At 37.1% G+C, this 26288-nt stretch overlaps 1 protein-coding gene across 10 annotated transcripts in view; it reads right to left on the reverse strand.

Annotated features, from left to right (window-relative positions):
• MYO6 (myosin VI) overlaps positions 1 to 26288 on the reverse strand; it is a 173917-nt gene that overhangs the window by 54674 nt on the left and 92955 nt on the right. For 8 of the 10 annotated variants that reach the window (XM_008263127.4, XM_002714538.5, XM_070073859.1 and 5 more), the window contains exons 12-19: positions 23301 to 23481; positions 16726 to 16870; positions 14600 to 14757; positions 12127 to 12218; positions 9268 to 9340; positions 6322 to 6449; positions 3781 to 3876; positions 3323 to 3496 (exon numbers count right to left, since the gene is read on the reverse strand). In XM_008263127.4, the coding sequence (XP_008261349.3) occupies positions 3323 to 3496; positions 3781 to 3876; positions 6322 to 6449; positions 9268 to 9340; positions 12127 to 12218; positions 14600 to 14757; positions 16726 to 16870; positions 23301 to 23481 (1047 nt within the window). Of the gene's footprint in view, positions 1 to 2877; positions 2972 to 3322; positions 3497 to 3780; positions 3877 to 6321; positions 6450 to 9267; positions 9341 to 12126; positions 12219 to 14599; positions 14758 to 16725; positions 16871 to 23300; positions 23482 to 26288 lie in introns of all 10 variants that reach the window. The other 2 variants (XR_007923236.2, XR_011388642.1) reach the window with 1 other exon arrangement.

The raw sequence follows: 26288 nt of genomic DNA on the forward strand, positions 1-26288 counted from the left end.
TAACTTACTTTACTTACACCAAAGTTGTATAATTACAAGACTGCAAATTAACAATACTAAAAACACACATACAAATGAACGAGGAAAAAGTGTATAGGAAATGAAGGAAGTAAATGGGATGCATTCATGAGACCAGCGGCTCAGTATTTCCATATGTGGCAAACTTGTGTAGCTGGTGTCACAGCCATTAAGAATGAACGCATGTTTAAAATATATACTCAGGTATATATCAGGATCATTTTGTGTATAACTTAGCAAAAACAAAAGAGCCCTGCCTTGCTATAGAAATTCTCTTTACTATTTTAAAACATTTCATATTTAAATTACTTTTAAAATATGGACAATTTTCTTTATAAAAATTCTGACGATGAACACTACAAATTACTTTCCTTTTTTTTATAATATTGTTTATAATTTACTCTGGTTCAGTACATTAGAATCCTTGATTTGCTTTACAGCTCTGCAAAGTAAATTATATAAAATTCTTACATCTGGATTTTATACTGAGAGGTTTATTATACTACTTTAAAATGACAAATTAAGATGTAAATTCTTAAATTAACAGTGCTTTGATTATACACAGACATTACTGAATGTTTTAGTCAGATATTGCTTAACCCTTTTCATATTATCATGCTTAACCCTAATTAATGAAATATTATTTGTCTTATCTTACAGGTGAGAGAATTGAGATCCAGGTAGATAAATAACTTGCCCAAGATCACGGAGTCAAAAATGGCAAAGCCATGATTCCAACATAGATCTGAGACCAAATTTCATTCTCTGTAATGTGATACTTCACATATCAAGGCTTAAGTTATAAATTGGAATGAATTTGTCATTGAATTGAAGAAATGTAGTCACAGCCCACTTATCTGACTGACCAGAGCTCTGGCAATCTTAAATAATCTGGACCACCACAGAACTGGAAAGTAAGGAGAAGAACCAGAAATTCAGGAGGAAAATAACCGTAAACCAAGCAGAGGGCTATGTTCTCTGAAACTTGGAGTTAGAGTCAGAAGAGTAGAAGCAACAAATATAAATTAAAACATCCGAGAAAAAAAGGATATCAAAATATAGAAGCCAAGGACCATAAGGCATAAGGCATTTAGCCTTATTTTTATTTTAAAGCAAATAAACATTTATGTTTACTATAAATTTCCTTCAAAAAAGATTACTTTTTCTAAAACACTAACAGTAAAAGGGTATGTTTCAATAAACCAAAACAGTCACTTTCCAGTAGAAAATTTGGGGTTCCTAGTGATGTGGATTAACTGAACTATTACTATTCTGATTGTCTTACATACTTTGAACTTAATTTTACTTTGTTTAAAATTAATAATCACTGTACTACTTTTCCATTTCAAAGTATCTCAAATAAAACAAGAAATACACAGCTTTTGGGGCTGGTGCTGTGGTGCAGCGGGTAAAGCTGCCGCCTGCAGTGCTGGCATCCCATATGGGCACCAGTTTGAGCTCCACTTCCAAGCCAGCTCTCTGCTATGGTCTGGGAAAGGAGCAGAAGATGGCCCAAGTCCTTGGGCCCCTGCACCCGCCTGGGAAACCTGGAAGAAGCTCCTGGCTCCTGGCTTCAGATCACCGCAGCTCCGGCTGTTTTGACCATTTGGGGAGTGAATCATCCATCAGATGGAAGACCTCTCTTACTCTCTCTCTCTCTCTCTCTGTGCCTCTCCTCTCTCTTTGTAACTCTGACTTTCAAATAAATAAATAATTCTTTAAAAAAAATATACAGCTTTTAGCAGCTTAAAGTAAAAAAAAAAATAATACACATAAGCAAGCTTAAGGTATTTCAAGGCTCAACAAATAAGTTTATTTAAGCCAAAGAAGAATTTTAAGACTGTTTTCATTTCTATTTATACTAGCTAAAATTTCAAGTATGGTCTCATCAGCAAAACTACTATAATGTTACAATAGGAAAATAATGAATGACAGCCACTTTATATGGGTTATTGCATGATTTTTACATCAATCTTATTGAATGTTTATTCATGAATTTTTAAATACTGAAATAAGAGGAAAAAATATTGCCCATCGAGAGGGTTAGGAATTCATAATTCATTAATATAATTGCAAAAAAATCAAGGCTTTTTATTCAGTTACCTAAAATCATATTATGTGCTTTCTCCTATGTTTATGATTAAGCTTTTTTAAAAATGAATTTTTATGAGCATCATTTTATCAAGCTATTTATTTATGGCCCATTTAAATCCAACAGATATTTGCTAAGTTTATGCTATCAGTCTGTATGACAGTGGAGTTGGCCCTCCATATCCATGGTTTCTACTTGCAGATTCAACCAACCTCCACCAAAGATATTTAAAAAGATAAAGTGCATCTGTATAGAATGCATGTCCTTTTATTTCCTGTCATTACTTCTTAAGCAATATGCTATAATAACCTTTTATATTGCATTAGATATTAAAAGTATATGAGAGGATGTGTGGACTGTATGTAAATACTGTGCCATTTTATATCAGCCACCTTAGCATTTGTGCATTTGGGTATCTGCAGGGCATTCTGGAACCAATGCCCTGTGGATAGAAAGGGGTGACTGGGTTCTGATGTTTAAATATTATTCCTAATTAAGTATATATAACAAAAGGCAACTATAGAGTTTTACTATAAATACAACAGCAATGTTAAATAAGCAATTTGAAGAGTTTGCCACAACTAAGCATGTATTTTTATAGGAGTTATTCAAAGCCTTAATCAAGTTGAGTGCAATATGCATGCCCACAATGCCACAGTGACAGAACACATTGAAAACAAATTAAAACTGAGAAATTAATTTGAACCCGGCTCTTTTTCACATGGCAGCCACTCTATAAGTAAGAGTCCATGAAGGTGATCATTTACCTGAAGCCCCTGGCTGTGCCTGCTTTTCCTCTCTCAACTCAACTAGTCCTCTCTAGCCATCTCCAGCTGTACTACTCCAGCTAAAACAAAACTGCTGAATGATGAAGGAAACAGAAAACACAAGGGAAAGAGAAGGTTGGAAGGTCAACTAGATAGGATGCAGAAGCAAGAACATTAGGAGAAGCAATCAGATACGTTAAGTACCAAGAAAGAACACATTCAGAAAATTACAAGCATTTCTGTATGTTCAACTACAAGAACTATGTTATTTTTATATGTGTGTGTGTATGTTGTTTTGCATACAAATATCAACAACGTAGGGTTTGCTTCTGAACTTGTGGGATTTCTGTCAGCGATCTACATTATCCATTTCAGAATATAAAACAATGTATTAATTTTAAATGCAGTAAAAAAATACTTCAAACTATTTATTTAACAGAAATACCTTAAACTTGTTTCCCACACTGATGAAGCTAAGTTTTCCTGCTTTTTGTTTAGTATCTTTATTGTTATTTGTCGATGATTCAAATAATTCCCGTATAAACTTATCCCTGGATTCACATATTAAGGATTCGAGAGACATGTGTAAAGCATCATTATTTTTCTCCACAAACTGGGTCTGAAAAATAAACCAAACATTAGTATTCTAATCCGTCTTATGGGGCTATTCCTTAATATACCTGTGTCCAATAGGACTTTTTGCAATGACAGAAACAATCTCTATCTGTACTATCCAATAAAGTTGCCACCTGTCAGTGTAAGCACTTGAAGTGTGGTGAGTGGACTGAGGAACTGAATTTTTATTTTAATTTAAATAGCCACTGTGAGGAAACTAGAGGCTATCATATTTTACAGTATAGTTTCAACATTGAGTGCTTGTTCTCTGAACAAAGTCACACTCACTGTTTCATAGCACACAGCCCCTGCAAAATGTCTGATGATGAAGCCTTCATCATCTCTGATGTTCCTATGAATCGCGAGCTTGGACTTCCTGGGAATCTGAAAAACAATACACAGATGGGTTATTAAGTTATCAAAAATACATTAAATAATTTTTCCTTTAAAAACATCCTAGAAATAAAACACTTAAAATTATACAAACAAAAATTAAACTCTTTAAATACCTAGTATGCCTTAGAGTATCAGTAAATATAGCAAATATTTGGTTATAATGCCTTAAAAATTAGATATAAGCAAAAAAAAAAAAAACCCTATTAGAAGCACATGCAAAGTATCTGGCACATTATAAAGTTAACTGCCTAAAGCAGTGCCTCTCAAACTTGGCACTGTATCAGAATCACCTAGAGAACTTTCAAACATCCCAGAGCTCATATCATTTATTTCTTCAGGGGTTTCTCATGTAAAAACAGGTAAAGAGATACCTGAAGTCACCACAGAGACTCTACTACTTACTATATCAAACCATACACCTTAATATGTTTATATACAATAAGCCTAAATCTATCTCAAGGAAACTAAATCATTTTAAGGTTGTAGCACTTAATTTTATCTTATATGTGTGTCCTATCTAAAGTTTCCAAAATGCTTTCACACAGAAGATCACATTTCAAGTCTTCAAAACAATCTTATTTAAATGAGAAACACAACACTTGGGGACCTTAAAGGCTTGCTCAAGGTCGGACAGCCAGAAGAACTCAGAGGCTCTTCCCAGCCAGAGGCAATAAAGACATCAGAACAAGCTGGGCGCGGACCCTGCAGGCAAACTGCCCTTCTTCACACGCCACACTGCACATGTCACCTAACCTCTCCTGCTATGTCTCTCTCCATAGCACAGGGATACTAACAGGATTAAGTAAAATCATTACAGCACAGCCTGGCACGTAATACGTGTCCAATCAATGGTCATTGCATTCATTTCCAAAGAAATAGAACAAAAGCAATGGCCTACATAAAATGTGACTTACTGGCTCGCTCCTGTTCTCTTTTGAGAAAAGCACTCAAGGCCCATTCCTGCTGCTTCCCTTTGCTGTCCTCTGAGTTACAAACCTCTGACTGAGACTACTGTCTGGCTCTGCTCACTAGTGACCAGTACCCTTGCCAAATATAACTATATTTCCACAGGCTGGTTGCTAACCAAGACCAGTGAACTATGAACTGATAGGATATTTATGTTCAATTTTAGCAGAAGTTTTGTTGAGGGTATACATTGTTTTATTTCTATCCCCAGATAAGTAACAGAAATACGCTCTACACTGTAAGAAATATTTATAGAGATACAGGAGGAACTCCAAGTCCAAGCAGCAGGTAGTTGAGGTATTTTAATCCCTAGAGAAACTTAACACAATTACATCAGCTTTTCAAGTAAATCCATTTAACCCACTTACCATTGATCTTGTTAGTCAAAATGACAACAAAAATACTTATTACCATTCCTTTAAGAGCCTGGATAATCAAAGCAGTGATTATTGTACTATGTCATCATCTCAAAACAATAGACAGCATGCAAAATATCTGCCTGCTTCCTAGTTCCACTAAGGAACTTCTCTTTCCCCTCTCCTCTCTGTCTCTCTGTGGCTGCTGCTGTTGCTAGCTGTAAGATGACGCAGCTCCTCTCTCTGTGGTTGAAATCGACACCCACATTCCTCTGTGCTCATCAAGTTCTCTATGAGTGCAAGAATGGAGCTATGCTTTTATTACTTCAGGCGATGATGGCAGAGTGAAAAGACAGGATGAGGTAAACACAGGAAACACCCCAACAGTCACACAGTCAGCCCAGCTTTAGGCAGAACAGCTCTACTGTTCGCTCCCTCAAGGACTCAAACCCAGCTCTACGGCCCAATAGTGGTTTAGGAACCATCGGCCCTTTTAGAAAGGCACCTCTAATTTATTGCTATTGCTCTCTGTATTTTTTCTTCTCTTTATGCTACTTAAATGTTCTATTGCTTCATCGTCTATTGTCCATTCTGAGTGTTTATTTATACTCAAAATTCCCCAGGAAAGAGGATCAAACAAGTGACTGATCACTACTGTCACATGGATTGCTTCCACCGGTTGAGCTTAAGCCACAACCATAACAGCTGGTCTTACAAATCTTACAAATGTGCATTCAGATGGCTGCTTGTGACTCTAAATGCTAACCCCTAAATGTCATCAAGGTCACATGATACAAAAGATAGCAGCTGATGGCCACTTAGCCCAGAAGGGAGAACGTGAAGCCAGCAGGTAAGTCTCGTTGCTCATCTCTGGCAGTTGAAATGTACTTTTCCATCCAGAGAAGTGAGACTTGATTACACAGACCATTATCAACAAAATAGATATAAATTAAATGTCCATATACAGCAGATGCGGACTGGATATAATACAGTTGCTTTAAATGCTACATAACTTATGATTTTAATTATCAAAGAATATCTACTATCTAGGACATCTTTTTAAGATTTCTCCCCCAACCACGGATTCTCATCTTTAGAGTGGCAAACTCACAGTAAGTCGGAAATGATCCTTGTGCTTCTGGTGAACTGCAGAGGTAAAGTGCTGATCACTCGGCTGAGGAAGGCGATTTTCTTCATCCAAAATATCCAGGATTCCCACCAGTTTTGATTCAATTAAATCTATATTAAAAAAATTAAAGTACTCACAATAACCCTAAAAACAACACTTTAGAGATATGTGACCAGTTCTTAAAAACATGGGGTTGGCACTGTGGTGCAGTAGGATAAGCCTCCATCCCCTTTGGGCACCAGTTCAAATCCCAGCTGCTCCACTTCCAATCCAGCTCTCTGCTAAGGCCTGACAAAGAAGAAGATGACCCAAATGCTTGGGCCCCTGTACCTGTGTGGGAGACCCAGAAAAAGTTCCTGGCTCCTCACTTCATATTGGCCCAGCTCCGGCCATTTGGAGACGGAACCCGCAGATGGAAGACCTTTCTCTCTGGCTCTCCCTCTATCTCTAACACTGCCTCTCAAATAAATAAATCTTTAAAAAAAAAAAAAAACTGGTCAAAAACAACAAAACAATCCAAAGAATTTTCTCAAAAGCTATAGACAGAGGATAGATTTTTATTCCAGATCTGGTCACTTATGAAAATATCATATATTTGGCCAGCACCGCAGTTCAATAAGCTAATCCTCCTCCTGCGGCGCCAGCACCCCGGGTTCTAGTCCCGGTTGGGGCACCGGATTTTGTCCCAGTTGCTCCTCTTCCAGTCCAGCTCTCTGCTGTGGCCCGAGAAGGCAGTGGAGGATGGCCCAAGTCCTTGGGCCCTGCACCCGCATGGGAAACCAGGAGGAAGCACCTGGCTCCTGGCTTCAGATCGGCACAGTGCGCCAGCTGTAGTGGCCATTTGGGGGGTGAACCAACGGAAGGAAGACCTTTCTCTCTGTTTCTCTCTCTCACTGTCTAACTCTGCCTGTCAAAAAATATATATATATCATATATTTAATCTAAGTTTTAGGAGAAAAAAATCCATAAAGCAAGCAACTAATGTAGTAATTGTTCCACTTGTAAATTAGGATAAGAAGCTAAGGAAGAAGAAATTCCCACTTTTCCAGGTGATACTGATGATTTTTTTAAGATTTTTCATTTATTTATTTGAAAGGCAGAGAGACAGAGAGAGAGAGAGAGAATTATTCATCTGCTGGTTAACTCCCCAAATGGTTACAACAGCAGAGGCTAGGCCAGGGTGAATTCTGAAGCCAGAACTCCATCCTGGTCTCCCACATGTGTGGTAAGGGCTCAAGCACTTGGACCATCATTTGCTGCCTTCCTAATGCATTAGCAAGGAGCTCAATCAGCAGCAGAGAGGCCAGAACTTGAACTGGCACTCGGATATAGGATGCTGCATTGCAAAAAGCAGTTTAACTTGCAGAGCCACAAATGCCAGTCAATATTTCAAAATGAAGTAAAACCACAGAAGGTTCTGCATGACTAGCTTTTTAATACTACTTTCTCAAACTGATTTAAATGCTTTCAGGAAGGGCATTTGGCACAGTAGTGTACGCTGTTGCTTAGAACACCTCATACTGCAGAGCCTGTTTCAAGTCCTAGCTATTCCACTTCTGATCCAACTTTCTACTAATGTTCACCTTGAGAGGCAGCAGATAATGGATCAAGTATTGAATCTCAGGCTCCACATGGCCACACTGGAGACCCAGATGGAGTTCTAGGATCCTGGCTTCCGCCTAGACCAGTCCAGACTATTGTGGCCATTTGGGGGGTGAACCAGCAGGCAAGAGATGGATTTTCTCCCCCACCCCTTTCCAATAAAATGAAAATAAATAAAATTTAAATAAACGTTTTCAAGCAAAACTTTTAAGTAATAAAATATTTGTATGTCCATCTATTCATGTTGCTGGATGTCTGGCTCATTCAAAATAACTGTAAAAGGTAAACTGCTTAAACACAGTATACAAGAACTACTGAGTAGGACAAAGCTATAGGACACAGAAATCCCTGATTAGAAATTAAGATTCTACTGTCATTGGTCACAAAATGATGCTTCTTGGGTAAGTGTGGTGGTGAAGGAGGTGTCGCATGCTGAAGTAAGCTATAAATGGGAGTGTTCCCACAGACACAGAGTGAGGTACAGGTGGATAAAGAGATAAATGGAAGGGGGCAAACTCCAGACAAGATAGCAAATCACACAAAGGCACAGAGATGAGAAAGGACATGATGTGTTAAGGGAATACTGAGCAGACCAGGTAGAATGTGAAGGTACTTTGAAAATTCTAATGTGAACTATTACAATATTCTTGTTATTACAAAAATATGTTGCCAATATCTGTGAGTTAATGACTGGATTTTCAAATTGGATTTTCAAACGAGGCTTGCCCAAGAGTTGATTTTAGAGATGGACTGGGGGAAAAAAAAGACAGACTGAGAGCTATCTGGGGTCTACAGAAAAGTTACTTTACTGCTAAAATAGACGAGGAAAACAAAGACTCTATTCTGCTGTACAGTAGCATTTGATGTGACATATGGGACTTCTAAAGTCAACTTCCAACTAGCCAGATGATGCTGCCAAGGCACAGAGGAGAAAAGAACCAAGAAAATCACAGGATAGCAGAGCTAAACCTTGATGATCCTTATCTAGAACCTGGCCTGGACAGGGAGTTCTTCATTTGAGATGAGAAACCCTTTCTCTGCCTATACAACCGAGTTCCCTCTTAACTGACTCACATGTTATTTGTTTGAATAGGAAAATACCCACCGCAATAAATACAAGAGACTTTAGAAAATCTTTCAACAAAGCTGAATTTGATGCCTTGGCAGGAAAAATAACATGAAATCAGTATTAGAGAAGTAATCCTGTCTCAAATATCAGTTTCAAATCCCATAACTAGTAATGTCAATCACGGAGCATAGAGCAATCATAGTAAATACATTCACTATCTCCCATATTTCCCAAAGGTGGAGTAAAAAATAACATACCTATACAATCCTGATTATCCACATAATGCACTTCATTAACACCTAAACCTTCTTTTTGATAGAGTTCTTGTTCCTAGGAATGAAAATATGGAAACACTGTGAAATATAAAATGGCTTCAATAGTTCGTGCTGCTTCTGATCATAACACTTACGAGAGTATAAAGGTTTATACAAACAAGTACAACCCTCAGCAGTTTTCCAAAGAAAGAACAGATTTAGAACATTTCCAGAAATAGCAATTAATATAAACAGGCTATAATACCTACACAGTGATATCATACATACAAAGTACATGTCATTTAGAAAAAATAAATGTAATTTGGAAGAATAATATATAAATCAAAAGTTGAATCCCTAGATGTAAAAATCAGTATCTTATTTTTAAAAAAAAATTTTAAAAAAGGATTTTAACACAGATGGTGAACTATGCAATGAACTTAAGTTAATGTGAGTTAATGTGTCTTAACATTTTATGTTTAAATATTTCCTCATATGAGATCTACTAGAAAAGTTTTCAGAAATTCTAGAAGGCATTGTCCATTTCAACACAATATGAGTTTGAAATTCATGTTTATTTTAAAGGATTATTATAAAAGTAAACATAAATCAAGACACAGTATCCTCTTTGCACAGTTTCTATTTCTAGATAAAGCTTCCTGCTAGGCTGGTGTGGAAGAGAAGGATTAAGGTACACTAAATGAGAGGCAAGCACATAAAATCTCACACAGTAATGTGGCTGAATAAAGCATTCCCAGTGAAACTATCTTACTGAGAAGTATTTGTTTTACCTATTTGTTTCTGCCAGAATTGGTTTAACTGTACTATATAAGTAAAATGTTCAAAAGCCAAATGTGCTAGAAAACCCATAAAGACAAAGACATAGAGGCCAGTGTTGTGGCACAGCAGGTAAAGCCTCCTCATGTGGCACAGGCATCCCATCTGGGCACCGGTTCATATCCTGCCTGCTCCACTCCCAATCCAGCTCCCCGCTAATGGCCTGGGAAAAGCAGTGGAAGATGGCCCAAGTGTTTGAGTCCCTGCCACGCATGTGGGAGACCTGGATGAATCTCATGGATTCCTGGCTTTGGTCTGGCCAGTGGTAGCCAGCAGTGGCTGTGGTAGACATCTGGGGAGTAAACCAGCAAATGGAAGATATCTCTCACTGCCATTTTCCCTCTCCAACTCTGACTTTCAAATAAATAAATAAACAAACTTAAAAAAGGACAAATGCATAATAAAAATATGGCAAAGGGTTAGGTGTTGTGGCACACTGGGTTAAGACACCTCTTGGAATGCTTGCATCTCATATGGTAGTGCATGAGATTAAGTTCTACGTCTACTTCTGATCCAGCTTCCTGGTAATGTTCACCCTGGGAAGCAGCAAGTGATGGCTCAAGTGGCTGAGTCCCTGCCACCTATTTGGGAGATCCAGATAAAGTTCCAGGCTCCTGGCTTCCGTCTGGCCTAGTCCTGGCTGTTGTAAACATTTGGGAAATGAACTAGCAGATGGATCATCTATCTCTATCTCTCTACCCTTGGGCCTCTAATAAAATAAAAAAAAAAAAAAAAACAACTTTAAAAATGTAAAAAGAGGGGCTGGCACTGTGGTGCAGCGGGTTAAAGCCCTGGTCTGTAGCACCAGCATCCCATATGGGCTGCTCCTCTTCCGATCCAGCTCTCTGCTATTGCTTGGGATAGCAGTAGAAGATGGCCCAAGTCCTTGGGCCCCTGCACCCACGTGGGAGACCCAGAAGAAGTTCCTGGCTCCTGGCTTCGGATCAGCACAGCTCCGGCCGTTGCAGCCATCTGGGGAGTGAACCATTGGATGGAAGGCCTCTCTCTCTGTCTCTACCTCTCTCTGTAACTCTTTCAATTAAATAAAAATAAATCTTCTAAAAAAATGCTAAAGGATAGATGGGATGGGGATAAGAAAGAAAGCATTACACATTTCAGCTGAGACATAGTAGAGGACAGAATTTAGAAAACAGCAGTATTAACATGAAGAAAATACACTGTTGTAGGCCAGTGGCCAGGAAGGGTGTGCTCAGGCTTGCAGAAGTTACTTAAATATTTTGGGAACCGTTTTCGTTGTCTACAAAATAAAGGGCTGGACCAGATGAACTTTCAGGTCCCTTTAACTCTACTGTATTCATTTAGTAAAGTATCTCTCAAATGATAAAAAGGAAGTAGAGTCAATGGTATTGGTAGAAAATATTGGAGAATTCATGGCAAAAAAAAAAATACTGAGCAAAATCACAAATCAACTGATCCAAAGCTATTTTTATTTACTCTGCACACTAAAGAATTACAAAATAACTGTCCTACACTTGGTATTGTGACTGTGTGCCAGGCCTATAATTATCTGCTGTAAACAGTGGCAGAAAATTCCCTTGTGGACCACAGATCATGGCCCCAAAGGCAAACCATGCACAGGCGGTTGAGCGTCCACAAAACAGCATGGAAGGGAGAGTACTACCCAGATGCTTTCCAGGCCAGTTGCTCCACAGAATGTCCTGATTTGGTAGCTTTGCTACTGCACACAGAGAGAAGACAAGCAGGTAGCCAGTGGGCAGAAACAGACTTGGAAGAAAGGCAGGAGTTGCTAGATCAGGAATGAAACTAGAAAGTCACATGTAGTGGCAGAATCACAGAAAGAAGCAAGCAGAACCCTAGCTTAGTAGGACACTGGTAAGAAACAGCAGATGCTCACTTCTGAAGGGTCACCTATCAGAGCTGAACCATTAGTATCTGCTTGGCTTCACGGATTCCCCCCTCAATGAGGAGAACTGCAGCATGTCTCTCTTTGAGATTTAAAATACCTTAATACAGATCTTAAATTTAAATTATAATGGCAATTACCTCCTTTAGAATCCTTTCATTAAAAAATTGTTGAAGTTTTTCATTGCAATAGTTGATGCAAAACTGTTCAAAACTGTTATGTTCAAAGTACTCTGAAAACATAAAACCCAAACCAGGAGTCATTATCGAATCAACTTCACAGACATTCATCTTGGAATAAAATGTTATGGTTATCACGGGATGAATTTAAAGTCAGGTCTTAAAAAACACATAAAATTGTTCTATATTTAAATTTTATAAGACACTAAAATTATTAAAAAAAATACCCTGCTTCAAGAGCAATTAGAGAGGAGACAGAAATAAAGGGCATCAAAATTGGAAAAGAACATGTTGAATTATCCATGTTTGCAGAAGATATGATGTTGTACACGGAAAAACCTAAACAATGCCACCAAAAAGCTGTTAGAATTGATAAACCAATTTACTAAAGTTTCAGGTTACAAAATAAACTTAAAAAACCAGTAGCTTTTTTGAATGTTAATGATGAACTCACAGAAAGAGAAATCAAGAAAGAAATCTGATTAATAGCCACAAAAAAAAATCAAATATTTAGGAATAAATTTAATGAAAGAAGTGACAGATCTCTACAACAAAAGTTATTTTTTCAACACTGATGAAAGAAAAATTGAGACAGTTCATATTCATGGATGGGGGAGAATCAGTATTATTAAAATGTCTACGCTACCGAAAGCAATACAGATTCAATCTGATCCCTATAAAACTATCAATGACATTCTTTACAGAAATAGAAAAAGCAATCCTAAAATTCACATGGTATCACAAAAGACCCAGAATAGCCAAAGTGATGCTGAACAAGAAAAATCAAGCTAGAGGCATCACAATGCCTGAATTCAAAACATACTACAAAGCTGTAGTAATTAGAACAGCTTGGTACTCTCATAAAAACCAATACATAGATCAATGGAACAGAATAGAGAGCCCAGAAATTAATCCACATACATACAGCCAACTGATTTTTCACAAAAGAGCTCAGACCATACAGTGGAGCAGGGATGATCTCTTCAACAAAAGGTGCCAATAAAACAGGATGCGTATATGTATAAGAGTGAAATTAGACCAATACTTGTCACCATAAACAAAAATCACTCAAGAGGGATGAAAAATCTAAATTTAAGACCTGAGACTATGAAGTTGCTGGAAGAAAATGTAGGGGAAACACACCAAGACCCTGTGTAGGAGACAAGTGCTTAGACAAGACCCCCAAAGCACAGGCAGCAAAAGCAAAACTAAACAAATGGGACCACAGCAAACTCAGACGCTTCTGAAAGGAAACAATCAACAGAGTGAAGAGACATCCAAAAGAAGGAGAAAAAAGATCTGCAAACCACATATCTGACAAAGGATTAATATCCCAAATGCATCAGCAACTTTAAAAATCTCCACAACAAAAAATCCATTCCAGTGGAGAAATGGGAAAAGGACTTCAATAGACAATTCTCAAAAAAAGAAGTGCAAATGGCCAATAAATACATTAAAAAATGCTCAACAGCACTAGCCATCAGGGAGATGCAAATCAAAACCACAATGAGGTATCACCTCACCCTTCTCACAATGGCTAAAACCCAAAACACAGAATGTAACAAATGCTGGCGAGGATGTGGACAAATCAAACTAAAACTAGGATAGACCAGGAAAGAAATATCTAAAGATCATGAAATCTTAAGTCACTGACCGGTGTTTCTGTACCTTTGAAGAAAGGCAATGGTTTGTGATAAATTTTAAAACATGTATCACATCAACAGTAAAACAGCGTCCCTTCCAAGACGTAAACACCTGTATCTTCCCTTGACATAATCAAGTAATTCCACACCTTCCCAGCCAGAAGGTATCACCCCCATGAATAAAGCACAACACAAAACCACAATCATTCAGAGCAAAGCAGTGCTCAGATGATGATGACCCATTTCATTTCTAATTGAACGGTTCCACAGTTGTTCTCAATCACTTACGATATTTTATTCATCTGATGGAAAATGAATTAGCAGGAGCTATTTGTTGAAATTATCACTAATGAATTCTGACACATGGTAATGAAGTTAGCCTATATGTTCGGTCAACCTATAGCCAGTTCTACATATTAATCAATGGCTTTAAATATTATATTTATTGCTACTTATTTACTTAGTGACTTTATTATCTTTGTTAGTAGCATTCATGAATTTCCCTTTCCTCGGCTATATTCACTTAAGAGGACAGCCACATCCTTCATTAAATGGCTTAAATCAGCATGTTGTAATTTTAGTAATAGTACGACTAAAACTACCCCCCATGAGTCTCCCTCTTTTTAAAAAACATCAGCTTCCTCTGTAAGTCATATTATGAAACACAGGTATGGGCATGTAATTGAAAATATATCAAGTAGGAGGTATAACAAGGTAGAAACCTCAAAAAATCATTTTAATATGTGTAAAATATCAAACAAATATAAACTCAAAAAAGAAGCTATACTTACCAAAACCAGCGATATCTAGGACACCAATAAAATAAGACGATGTTTCAAAGGGAAAACACTGATTTACTCTGTTTACTACATGGTCAAACAGATGGCTGTACACAGTCTTGGCCAAGGCATCACGAGCATTGTTTGCCTGCTCCACTTTCAGGGGTACCCTATTAAAAACAAAAACGGATTACACCAGGGAAAACTCTTTAAGATAATATATCACAAAATAATGCCTGATATCAAAGTCAATACATGCTGGAATATTTACTGTGAAGAACAAAATAATTACCAGGGGGCATACATGAATGGGTGTAGATAAATGAGGCTCAGCAGAAAACTATAAGAACTATAGGAATTTTTTTAAATTATCAAGAGTATATTCCTGGGTAAAAGAATTTTTAGGCTTGAAAAATCTTTTTTTTAACATTTATTTTATTTATTTGAAAGGCAGAGTTACAGAGAGAGAGGGAGAGACAGAAACAGAGATCTTCCATCTGCTGGTTCACTCTCCCATATGGCCGCAATGGCCAGAGATGGGTCAAACTGAAGCCAGGAACAAGGAGCTTCTTCCAAGTCTCCTATGAGGGTGCAGGGGACCAAGCACTTGGGTCTTCCCCTGCTGCTTTCCCAAGCACATTAGGAGGGAGCTGGATAGGAAGTGGAGCAGCCAGGAATCGAACCAGTACCCATATGGGAAGCCAGCATTACAGGCAGAGGCTTTGAGCACTATGCCACCTTTTAAATCTTAATTTACCCTTCATGTTGAATATGTAAATAATTACTCAGAGGAATAATTTTCCTTAAACATTAAAGGAATAACTGAATTGAGGATAGCTTTAAAGTTTAAAAAGTTATTTATATGATTTTTAAAAAGTTTACATCTTAAAATATGAAGTCTCCAACTCTACTATATAGTATTAAGTAACTGCATGGTATAACATTAAATGTTGCAGACACAGACACACAGTCACTGTCCTCAACAAAATTATAGACTGACGAAGAAAGCCTAACATAAAACAAAATTTCCAAACACTCTGCTGGGGTAATGGAGGACATGATGCCTGATGCCCACCCACCTGGGCTTTTATGGGTCCTATTTTGGGCTCCCAGAGATTGCTCTATGGAATTTAGCAATTTTTTTCTTGACAAAAGAATAATTTTGAATTAACTTAGCAAGCAGTCAGGCTAAATATACCTTGCTAATGTTTCCAAAACTGTAAGTGGTAGCAAATTTTCTAAATAGCAAAGCTTTTTTAAAAAACTACTTTTGATGGTCAGCACTGTAGTGTAGCGAGTAAAGCCACTGCCTGCACTGCCAGCATCCCACATGGGCACTGGTTTAAGACCACCTGCCTGCTCCTCTTCCAGTCTAGCTCTCTTATATGGCCTAGGAAAGCAGTGGAAGATGGCCCAACTCTTTGGGCCCCTGCATCCACATGGGAGACCTGGAAGAAACTCTTGGCTCCTGTCTTCAGATCAGCATACCGCTGGCCATTGTGCCCATTTGGGGAGTGAACTCCTGGATGGAAAACTTCTCTCTCTCTCTCTCTCTCTCTCTGCCTCTGCCTCACTGTAACTCTGCCTTTCCAATATATAAATAAATCTTTTTTTAAAAAAAATCTTGACCAGGTCCTTATTTTCTTATCATTTGCAATTTCCTCTAAATGAAGAAATCTTAAAGAAGTTCTATTTGGTGAGTATTTTGCTAAAGTGAGTTGCACTTATAGAGTGCATCCCATTTGCATGAAAAATCATTTTAAAGTAAAATGATCTATTGCCTAGAACATCCTGATAGTGGTGTGCATAATCAACTAATAATTTCATAGTTGTACAAAAGTAAACTTCTCTCTTACCTTACACATACTAAATTTGTGCCATGCAGAATATCTGCAAGGAACAACTGTAAGAGCAATGCAAATTTCCATTTATTTGTATTTAGATTACCTCAGTGATGTGCATAGAATTTTGACCAAGCACAAGTTCTACAGCATAACGAAGAGAAGGAATGATGCATGAAGATCAACTATGAATCTTAGTGTTTTCAGAAAAATAATTCTTCACTATTAAACTGCAAGGCAGGACTTTGCAAACTGCAAAGCAAGATTTTTTGCAGAGTAATAAATTAAGGAACTTACTTTATAACTGTTCCTTTGGTGCCCCCTGCTGTTGTAAGCATGACTCTTGTGGTTAAACTTACACGAAGATCATCTTGGTCCAAACCCAGTAATTCAGCACAATATTCCAATGACTGAGTAGATTTATTCTTCAGATTACAACCACCTAATGAAAATATACTTTAATGTGAAATTAATAAACATTCTATAAATCACATTTTTGAGATTCATTTCCTAGAACTGTACTTCCTTTATATACAACTATGGAACAGACAAGGTTTATCTGTAACTCTTAAATCACCTCACTTTCTCACCATCCACTGCCAAGATCAACAGCAAACCTCCACCCAAGGCAGTCCAAGGTTATAACCTTCTCAGCCCATCAATACTAAGCTGCCACAGTTTCATTTTTTTATGATTCTGAAAGCGAAACAGATTAATAATATAATTCTTTATATTAAATCCCTAGAGAAATAAAATGTCTTATCATTAAAATTCCTAACTCCAGGAAACATAAAAAGAGTAATTTTAGTGCAAATGTTGGAAGGCACTTTAGTAGGTCAATTTGGATATGGAAGTCCTATCTATGTATGTGTGTATAAATGCATGTGCTCATGTTGCTTGGAGGTAGAGTGAAGGGATAAAGAACCAACTGCTAGGGGACAGCGCTGTGGTGTAGTGAGTAAAGCCACCACCTGCAGTGTTGGCACTCCACATGGGCACCAGTTCGAGATCTGGCTGCTCCTCTTCCAATCCAGCTCTCTGCTATGGCCTGGGAAAGCAGTAGAAGATGGCCCAAATGCTTTGGCCCCTGCACCCGCCTGGGAGACCTGGAAGAAGATCCTGGCTCCTGGCTTCGGATCAGCTCAGCTCTGGCCATTGCAGCCGTTTGAAGAATAAACCAGCAGATAGAAGCTTGCTCGCTCGCTCGCTCGCTCTCTCTCTCCCCATCCCTCTCTCTGGCTCTACCTCTCTCTAACTCTTTCAAATAAATAATATAAATCTTTAAAAAAAAAAAAAAAAAAGACATTGCTATAGTCTCTGGGCTGATCTAGCTCTGCTTGCCCTGTGACCTAGCCATGTCACCTTGAATAAGTTACTCATTCTTTCTGTGCTGAGTTTCTTCATCCATAAAATACTACATGTATTAATAACCGTATTGACTAAACATGGTTGTTATGAAGACCAATAAGGTCAAATACGTGCAATGCTTGCAATAGTGCCTGGTACACAGTAAGCACTACACCAAGGTTCACTATTATTTATATAAATAATATGTAGCTATGTTGACTATGACAAATTATATTAAAATAAAAAATGTCTTACAGATATTTTCAAAGATTAACATTTGTAAATGATTTCTTCCAAGCCTAACCTCTAATCTATAAAGAGTATGTGAAAATCATGAGGATTTCTTTTTTGTTGTTGTTCTTATTTTTTAATTTATTAATTCGAGAGGTAGAGTTACAGACAGTGAGAGGGAGAGACACAGAGAGAGGTCTTCTATCCGCTGAGCTGATCTGAAGCCAGGAGCCAGCAGCTTCTTCCACGTCTCCCACGTGGGTGCAGGGGCCCAAGGACTCGGGTCATCTTCTACTGCTTTTCCAGGCCATAGCAGAGAGCTGGATCAGAAGAGGAGCAGCCGGGACTAGAACCGGCGCCCACATGGGATGCCGGTGCCATAGGTGGAGGATTAACCTACTGTGCCACAGCAATCAAGAGGATTTTATCACGATAAAAAAAGTTGAAAAGTATTTAATAGACGATTGAGGAGAGAGTAATTTTTTCTACAAACAGTACTGAAGCAATTGAATATCCACATGCAAAGGAACCAAGTTGGACCCCTACCGCATACCATACACAAAAATTAACTCAAAATTAAGTCAAAGACCAAAATATAAAAGCTAAAAATATCAACTCTTATAGGAAAACATAAGTTTGAGTCTTCATGACACTGTAGCAAATCCTCATTTCTTAGACATGGCACCAAAAGCACAAGCAACAACAACAACAACAACAAAAACTAGACTTTATCGAAAACTTTTATATTACAAAGAGCACTACCCAAAAAATGAAAAGACAATCCATAGAATAGGAGACAAGATTTGCAAATTATTTATCAGATAAGAGATATACATCTATAATGTATAAAAGTCTTACAGTTTAATAATAAGGCAACCCAATTAATAAACTGCAAATGATCTGAATTATCAAAAAATATATGCACAAATGGTCAGTAAGCACATGAAAAGATGTTCAACAACATGAGCCATCAGGAAAAAGGGAGATAAAAGCCACAACTAGGTAGCACTTTACACCCACCATAATATCTGTAATCAAATAGACAGTGTCAGTAAGGAAATGGAGAAACTGAAACTCTCCCACACTGTTAATGGGAAAGCAAAATGGGACAACTATTCTGAGAAATGGTCTGACAGTTCCACAAAAGGTTAAAAAGTTACCATAAAGCTCAGCAACTGCACTCGTGGACATATTTATTACTGAAGACAAATGAAAATATACATCCAAACGAAAGTGTGTACACAAATGTTCCAAGCAGCATGACTCATAATAGCTCAAAAAAATGCAAACAACCTACATATACATCAACAAATGGATAAACAAAATTGAGTATTACCCATACAATGAAATATGTTCAGCAATAAGAAATAAAGTGCCTCCATATGCTGTAATATGGATTAACTTTGAAAACATTACGCTACAACAAAGAAGCCAGTCACATAAGACCACATATTGTATGATCCTGTTTATATGAAATACCCGGAACAGGCAAGCTTACATAGAGAGAGATTAGGGGTCACTTAGGGTTCACAGAAGTGGATAATGTGAATTGACTGCTAATGAGTCAGGTTTCTTTGTGAGGAAATGAACAGTGTTCGAACACGAAGGTGACAGCAGCCCAACTCTGAAGAGATTGAACTGTACTACCGAACTGAGCATTTCAAATGGGTGGATTGAATGGTATATTAATTATATCTTGATAAAACTACTATAAAAAAGTAATGAAGACACAAATACTTTATATTAAGGGGTGAGTTTTGTGGCACAGTTGGTTAAGCTACCACCTGCAACACCAATATCCTATATCAGCGTACAGGTTCGAGTCCCAGCTGCTTCACTTCCAAGCCAGTTCCATGCTAATGTGCCTGGGAAAGCAGCAGAAGATGGCCCAAGTGCTCAGGCCCTGCCACCCATGTGGGAGACCCAGATGAAGCTCCTGGCTCCTTGAAGCCATCTGGGGAGTAAACCAGCGGGTTAAGGCTCTCTCGCTCGCGCGCTCTCTCTCTCTCTCATTCTTTAACTCTGACTTTCAAATAAATAGATAAATCTTTTTTAAAAAGAGAGAAAATATATTAAAAGTAAGCTTATTCCTCATGTCTCGATTCTATAAAACTGCATGCTTGATTATATAACACATTACTTAAAATTACACAACTGAAAAAACAGATCAGTAATTTGTTAATTCATTTAAGGATTTTTTATAATATTGAAGAATTTCTTACACAGTTCTGCAAATCATATGTAAGGGTAAGATAATAAAATTTACTTTTAAAGTCTTAAAAAGTCAAAATATTACAAAATAACAAAATTTTCACACCATTACCTTTCCAAAAAAGAAGTTTTTCAAACATTTAAAAAATCTGTTTTAATAACATATTTTTGATATGGTATTTTCTGCATTTCTATCACACAAAAATTATTTTTATGGCAAAGCCACATAAGAATTTATTGGAGAATAAACTTTTCAATAAAATAATTATAAAAATATAAGTTTCTTTCACATTGTTAGGACCTATCAAAATTGAGCTTTAAAGGGGGAAAAACACTTTTAATTAAAAAGAAACCATTTGGGAGATGGCACTGTGGCATTGTAGGTTAGACAGTAGTAGTAGATGCCTGCAGCACTGGCATCCTATACGGGCACCTGTTTGAGTCCCAGCTGCTCCACTTCCAATCCAGCTTTCTGCTGATGGCCTGGGAAATCAGTAGAAGATGGCCCAAGTGCTTGGACTCCTGCACCCAAGTGGGAGACTCAGAAGCTCCTGGTTCCCGGCTTTGAATCAGCCCAGTTCCAGCAGCCGCAGCCATTTGGGGAATGAACCAGAAGATTAAAGACTCTCTGTTTCTCCCTTTCTGTAACTCTGCCTCAAGTAAATAAATAAAACCTCATTTGAAAAAAAAAAAAAGTCATTTGGATTTATAGGACAAACCATAAGAAAGATGAAGATAACCATAACAAATATTAAATATTAAATAAAATATTAAAATTTTTTAATCAGTTTAACTGAAAGGCAGAAGAGCAGATAGAGATAGGGAGACGGAGAAGGAGGTATCTTCTATCCTCTGGTTCATTCCTCAAATGGCCACAAAGGCCAGGGCTGGGCCAGGCGAAAGCCAGGGGTGCAGAACTCTGCCCATGTGTGATGCCGACAGCACAGGCAACAGGTTAACCCCCACTGTACAACAACGCCAGTACCCTAAAATGTAAAGTTTATTAATACTCATGATCTACTGCCTCATTCCAGTTTTCTCTACTTTCTGTTCATTTTCCCATCAACAAAAGGAAGTTTGAGTAGAAAAATAAAAGAATGCAAATATGTGCTATGTACCCTTTGACAACTTAGTGTTCCTCAACAAATTGGATCATATAACATTACTCTGTATATCTGCATGCTCTACCAGTGGTCATAATAAGATATGTGAAAATGCCATCTATCACTTCTAACATTACCAAGGTGTGAGTTAATTCCTCTAAATTTAATTTTTATGTATTTTATTTAGGACTTTCCACAGGCTCCCTTGTACAGTACTAAAGACCAAATAAAATACATGCTAACATTCAATTATATTTTCAAAATAAATTTTCTAGTCCATCCAGAAAACTAGTAAAATATTTTATGCACACTAAAAACACACCTAATTTTGTCTGAATGCTTTTCATTTTAAGTTGAGAGTAATCTATATGCTTATGTTGCTTATTCATATGAAACACATACAGTGATTACTATGAGCAAAGAACATATGTAAAAATACTTCATTCATTAATTCCTCTTCTTAACATGAAGATTTCTACCTTAGTTTGCTCAAAGATCACAGGGTTCAATGGCCTGGAAGCAATGAGGGACAATTAATCATCTCAAGCTCCTGAATTAGACATCAGCAGAACACAGCTCTCACGCCTACAACTTCAGTAATCACCATGCAAGTCACCTAACTTCTGCACAGGTTCCACTTCTGTAAAAGAGAGATGATGCTCTTACCACCTTATGTTTATGATAAAATACAGAATATGAAGGGTCTTGCCCAGAGTAGACATGTTTTCTTTAATGTTCTTTTTTCCTTTCTCCCACGCCCCTCCCCTATATGCGTAGTATTGTTAGGTACTGCACTTCAAAGGAATTTCTTATGGATTATTCATTTTACAAATGATGAAACCAAGTATCAAAAAGCCTCAAAGATCGGATATGAAAACCTATGTTCTTAAGGACTGTGTTTTAGGTTTCTCAAAACTCATCATTAGTGTAAGGCTCTAAAATAATGTATTAATGTTAGGGTCAATACTGTTTTTCACTATAGGACCAGAGATTAAGTATGCTGGACTTTGCAGGACATTTAGTCTTTGTCTCAACTATTCCACTCTGCCCCTGCAGCATGAAAGCTGCCACAGACAACATGGAAGTGAATAGATATGGCTGTGTTCCAATGACATTTTATTTACAAATACAGGCAGTGGGCCAAATGTGACCCACAGAACATAGTTTGCCAATCCCTGCACTCATGGATCAAATTTAGACCTGTGCAACTGTTTATGCAGAAACTAAAATATTAGAGCTGAAAAGCTGATATCATCAGGTATTTAAATATTCTCTTTAATGTGGATAAAAAATGAAGCTTCTAATCTATTTCCATTTCTCAGTAACAAACTATATGGGCTTTTATTTACTAAATTGCTCTAATTAACTTATTGACGTTTAGGTCAATGTGCACAAAAAATTTAAAGATATCTTAACAGACAAAAAGAGAATTAATCTATTCAACCACTCACATTATGTATTTCACCATAAACATAATTAATCATAAATACCATAAACATATGAAGATAGGAGTATCATATCCATTTCATGGAAGTGGAACCTGTGCAGAAGTTATGTAATGCACAGGCTTATCAATGAAGCTGGAGAACTGAGAGCTGGGTTCTAGCCATGTCTGACTAACTCACAAGTTTGTGATAATTGTCCCTCATTACCCACTGGCCAGTGAACTTTGGAAAAATATATCAGTTGAAAAATGTAACAAAATATGACCCTGATAGTCAGTCAGAATTACTTATCCTTCAAAATGAGATGTTTACTCCCTGTCAGTATCACTGTTTTGTTCAAAACTGGTCTCATAATGACTGATAATTAAGCTTTCCTTGTTTTTGAGATTCATCACATAGCTCAGTATATTCAAGACATTTCCAGAAGACAAACTTGTACATAAACAAAATCAATTATCATATGACAAAGAAATGACAGAAATTTTATTTAATTTTAGTATTCTTAAAAAACAAACAAACAAACAAACAAACAAACCTGAAGTGCTGCCAGCTTCCTCAAAATCAATATTTCCAAGGTGCAGGACACCAGCTACTACCCGGAATAGATCAAGCTTTTCTTCATCATCCAAACCAATTTTTTTCATGGCTGTGCACATTCTAATAAAATCTCCATGGTCATCTAACAGAGGATCTTTTAAAGAACCTGCCTTGAGACACTATAACACAAGAAGATGTCAATGAACTAATCTTTATATTATTTAAATAGACTAAAACTAAACTAAAACCAGGTCTATTACTGCACTACACAGCATGCAAAAATAAAGTGTGTCAACTGAAAGACTTTAGCATTATAACATTTAAAACTTGAATGTCAAGATTAAAGTGTTCATAGGATCTTTCCATATTATTTCCTACAAGTACATACTAATCTTAATTATCTCAAAAAAGTTTTCAAGACAATGGACCAAAATGTCTTCAAATTAAACTGTAATTCTGACTGTAAATCTCCACAATACTAGGATATTAAAGATATAAACTGGGTGGAAAAGAAGGGATTATTGAAATGAATCAACATCCACAGATCAGAAAGAACTGGGAGAGTAATGCAGATGTTAATTATTCCACAATGCATACATCCATCAAAACATGACATTGTACATCAATGTGCTGTGCAAATACATAACTTTTAATTTGTCTGTTATAAATAAATAAAGCAAAAAAGGTAAGAATTACAACAAAAACTGACAATTAGTATGGCAGTTAACCCAAAGGTTAATCAACTGCACCAATAATAAATAGCAGTAAATACTAGACAGGCTGATGTAATTTTCATGGACAAAATTTTTTTTAAATCTTTTTGTATAAGAACATATGAAGGAAAGTCTATTTGAAAGCATTGTGCTTAAAGAATTTATTCAATGACTTCAAATATTTCAGAAAAAATAAAGAGAAAAGTTGCTTTCTTTCATAAAACAACCTGCATCTTAAGTATTCATTCATTAGAACCTATAACAAATTTAGAAAATGGAAAGAAAATCAGACCTGCAGAAACTAGGAGAAACATAAAGTTAATTGGATACAGAAAAACTGAACTAGAAATCTTCCAGAAAATTAAACATTAGGCAACATAATATCAGAATTAATTGGCATTACAGGTGCCAAGGCTGTGGCTTAACCAGTTAAGCAGCCACCTCCAGTGCCAGCATCTCATAGAGGCTCTGGTTCGAGTTCCAGCTGTTCCACTTCCAATTCAGCTCCCTACTAATGTGGTTGGAAAGCAGTGGAAGATGGCCTGAGTGTTTGGGCCTCTGCACTATTGTGCGAGACCCAGATAAAGCTGGCTCCCATCTTCGGCCTTGCACAGGCCTGGTTGTTGCGGCCATCTAGGGAGTGAATCGGTGGATGGACGATCTCTTTCTTTCTACCTCAGTTTCTCTCTCACTCTGTAACTCTGCCTTTCAAATAAATAAATAAATCTTTTAAAAAGTTAGAATTAATAAGTAACACAATTTGGAAAAAAAAACCACTGTCACTACAGATGCTTCTAGATGTTTTTTTCTCCTTCCCAAAAATGACTGTTTCCCAGCAAAAGTTGAAATTGTTTTTCCACAAAATTCTTAAAATGTTCAATTATGCATATGTGAAATTTCTGGAAAATGTCTATTCATTCTTAAAAGCAAATGAAACAATCACATGCAGCCAAAATTAACAGAAAACACACATGCAGAATTTTTAGTCTTGCATTTGAATGCTCACCTCATTTAAAACTGTCTCTAACACTATTAGGCCGCCACAAAACACACCAAACACCGGCGTAAGGGAAAGGGTTCACTGTTGGGTGGGGAAGTCCGACAGGTTGGGAGGGGAGGGGGGGGATGGCAAGAAAGTAAGAGAGAGCAAGAGAGCCTAAGAGAGAGCATGTGTTCAGTAACAGGTCCTGTTAAACCTTTGCTGGGGGTGGGGGGTGGGGGGTGGGGAGCAGGGAAGTAGGAGTAGTGAATCCCATTAGGGTGGGAGTGGAGCTGATACCAGTGGCTGGGCCATCTGGTCACCTGGCTTCCAGCAATGGCGGCAAGTGCTAGAGCCTAGGATGGTGCTTGGGGCATAGATGGCACCACAGACAAGACTGCACCATTTTACTAACAAACAGAATTTTAATTATTTGTTATATGCCAGACTAAAAATACTGCATTCTCCTAAAAATTACACACAGCTTAATGACACTCAAATGAAGTAGGCAAAGGGATTAATTAGTCAAAATGGTCACCTCATCCTCCTGATAAAGAAGACAGAAAAAGTAATTTAAACACATTAATTCATTGTTCATCTATATAAACATACTCTTTTTCTCTCTCTCTCAATAATATGAATAAGATTCTTGATAAAGTCTACTTAGAGTGCATTTTCCTCTTTGCAGCATATGTGCTATACTTTGGAGGGTTAAATTCCATTTGTATTTCCTCTCTACATAGTTTTTTCCTATGCCAGGAGATCACATTCATAGTCTTTTTTTTCCCTTTGTAACAGCTGCAATGTCACACTAGCAAATGTCTCCATTATCTTAATAGAAAGAATACCAGCTCAACATTTTGATGATAGCATCTAATAATATAGTCTTATAAAGATAAAAGAAGTCACCATAGTAAATACTAATGTTGCTTCTTAAAATTACAAGCATAGCTGTAACATAAAATTTATGATTCATAATTCAGACATCTATGTCTACAATATGTAAAATGCTGAACTAAAGAAAAATTAACTGTAGATTCATATGCTAAGAATTTGAAATACGAGGACATTTTGTTTGCCTTCTATTCTTTTACATGAATATATTAAAGACATAATTCATTTATTTTAGAGGACTCAAAAACATCTGACTCAAAAATGCAAGAAAAACTGACTATACTAAAAACTTCCATTAAATACTAAATATAAATCTTGTAAAAACTTTTAAAAGGCAATATTAACTAGTACCTGTATTTATGAGTTATAGATTTTTCAGATTAAGGATTTAATATTTTAA

This window comes from Oryctolagus cuniculus, chromosome 5, assembly GCF_964237555.1.
Source record: "Oryctolagus cuniculus chromosome 5, mOryCun1.1, whole genome shotgun sequence".
NCBI classification, from domain to species: Eukaryota; Metazoa; Chordata; class Mammalia; order Lagomorpha; family Leporidae; genus Oryctolagus; species Oryctolagus cuniculus.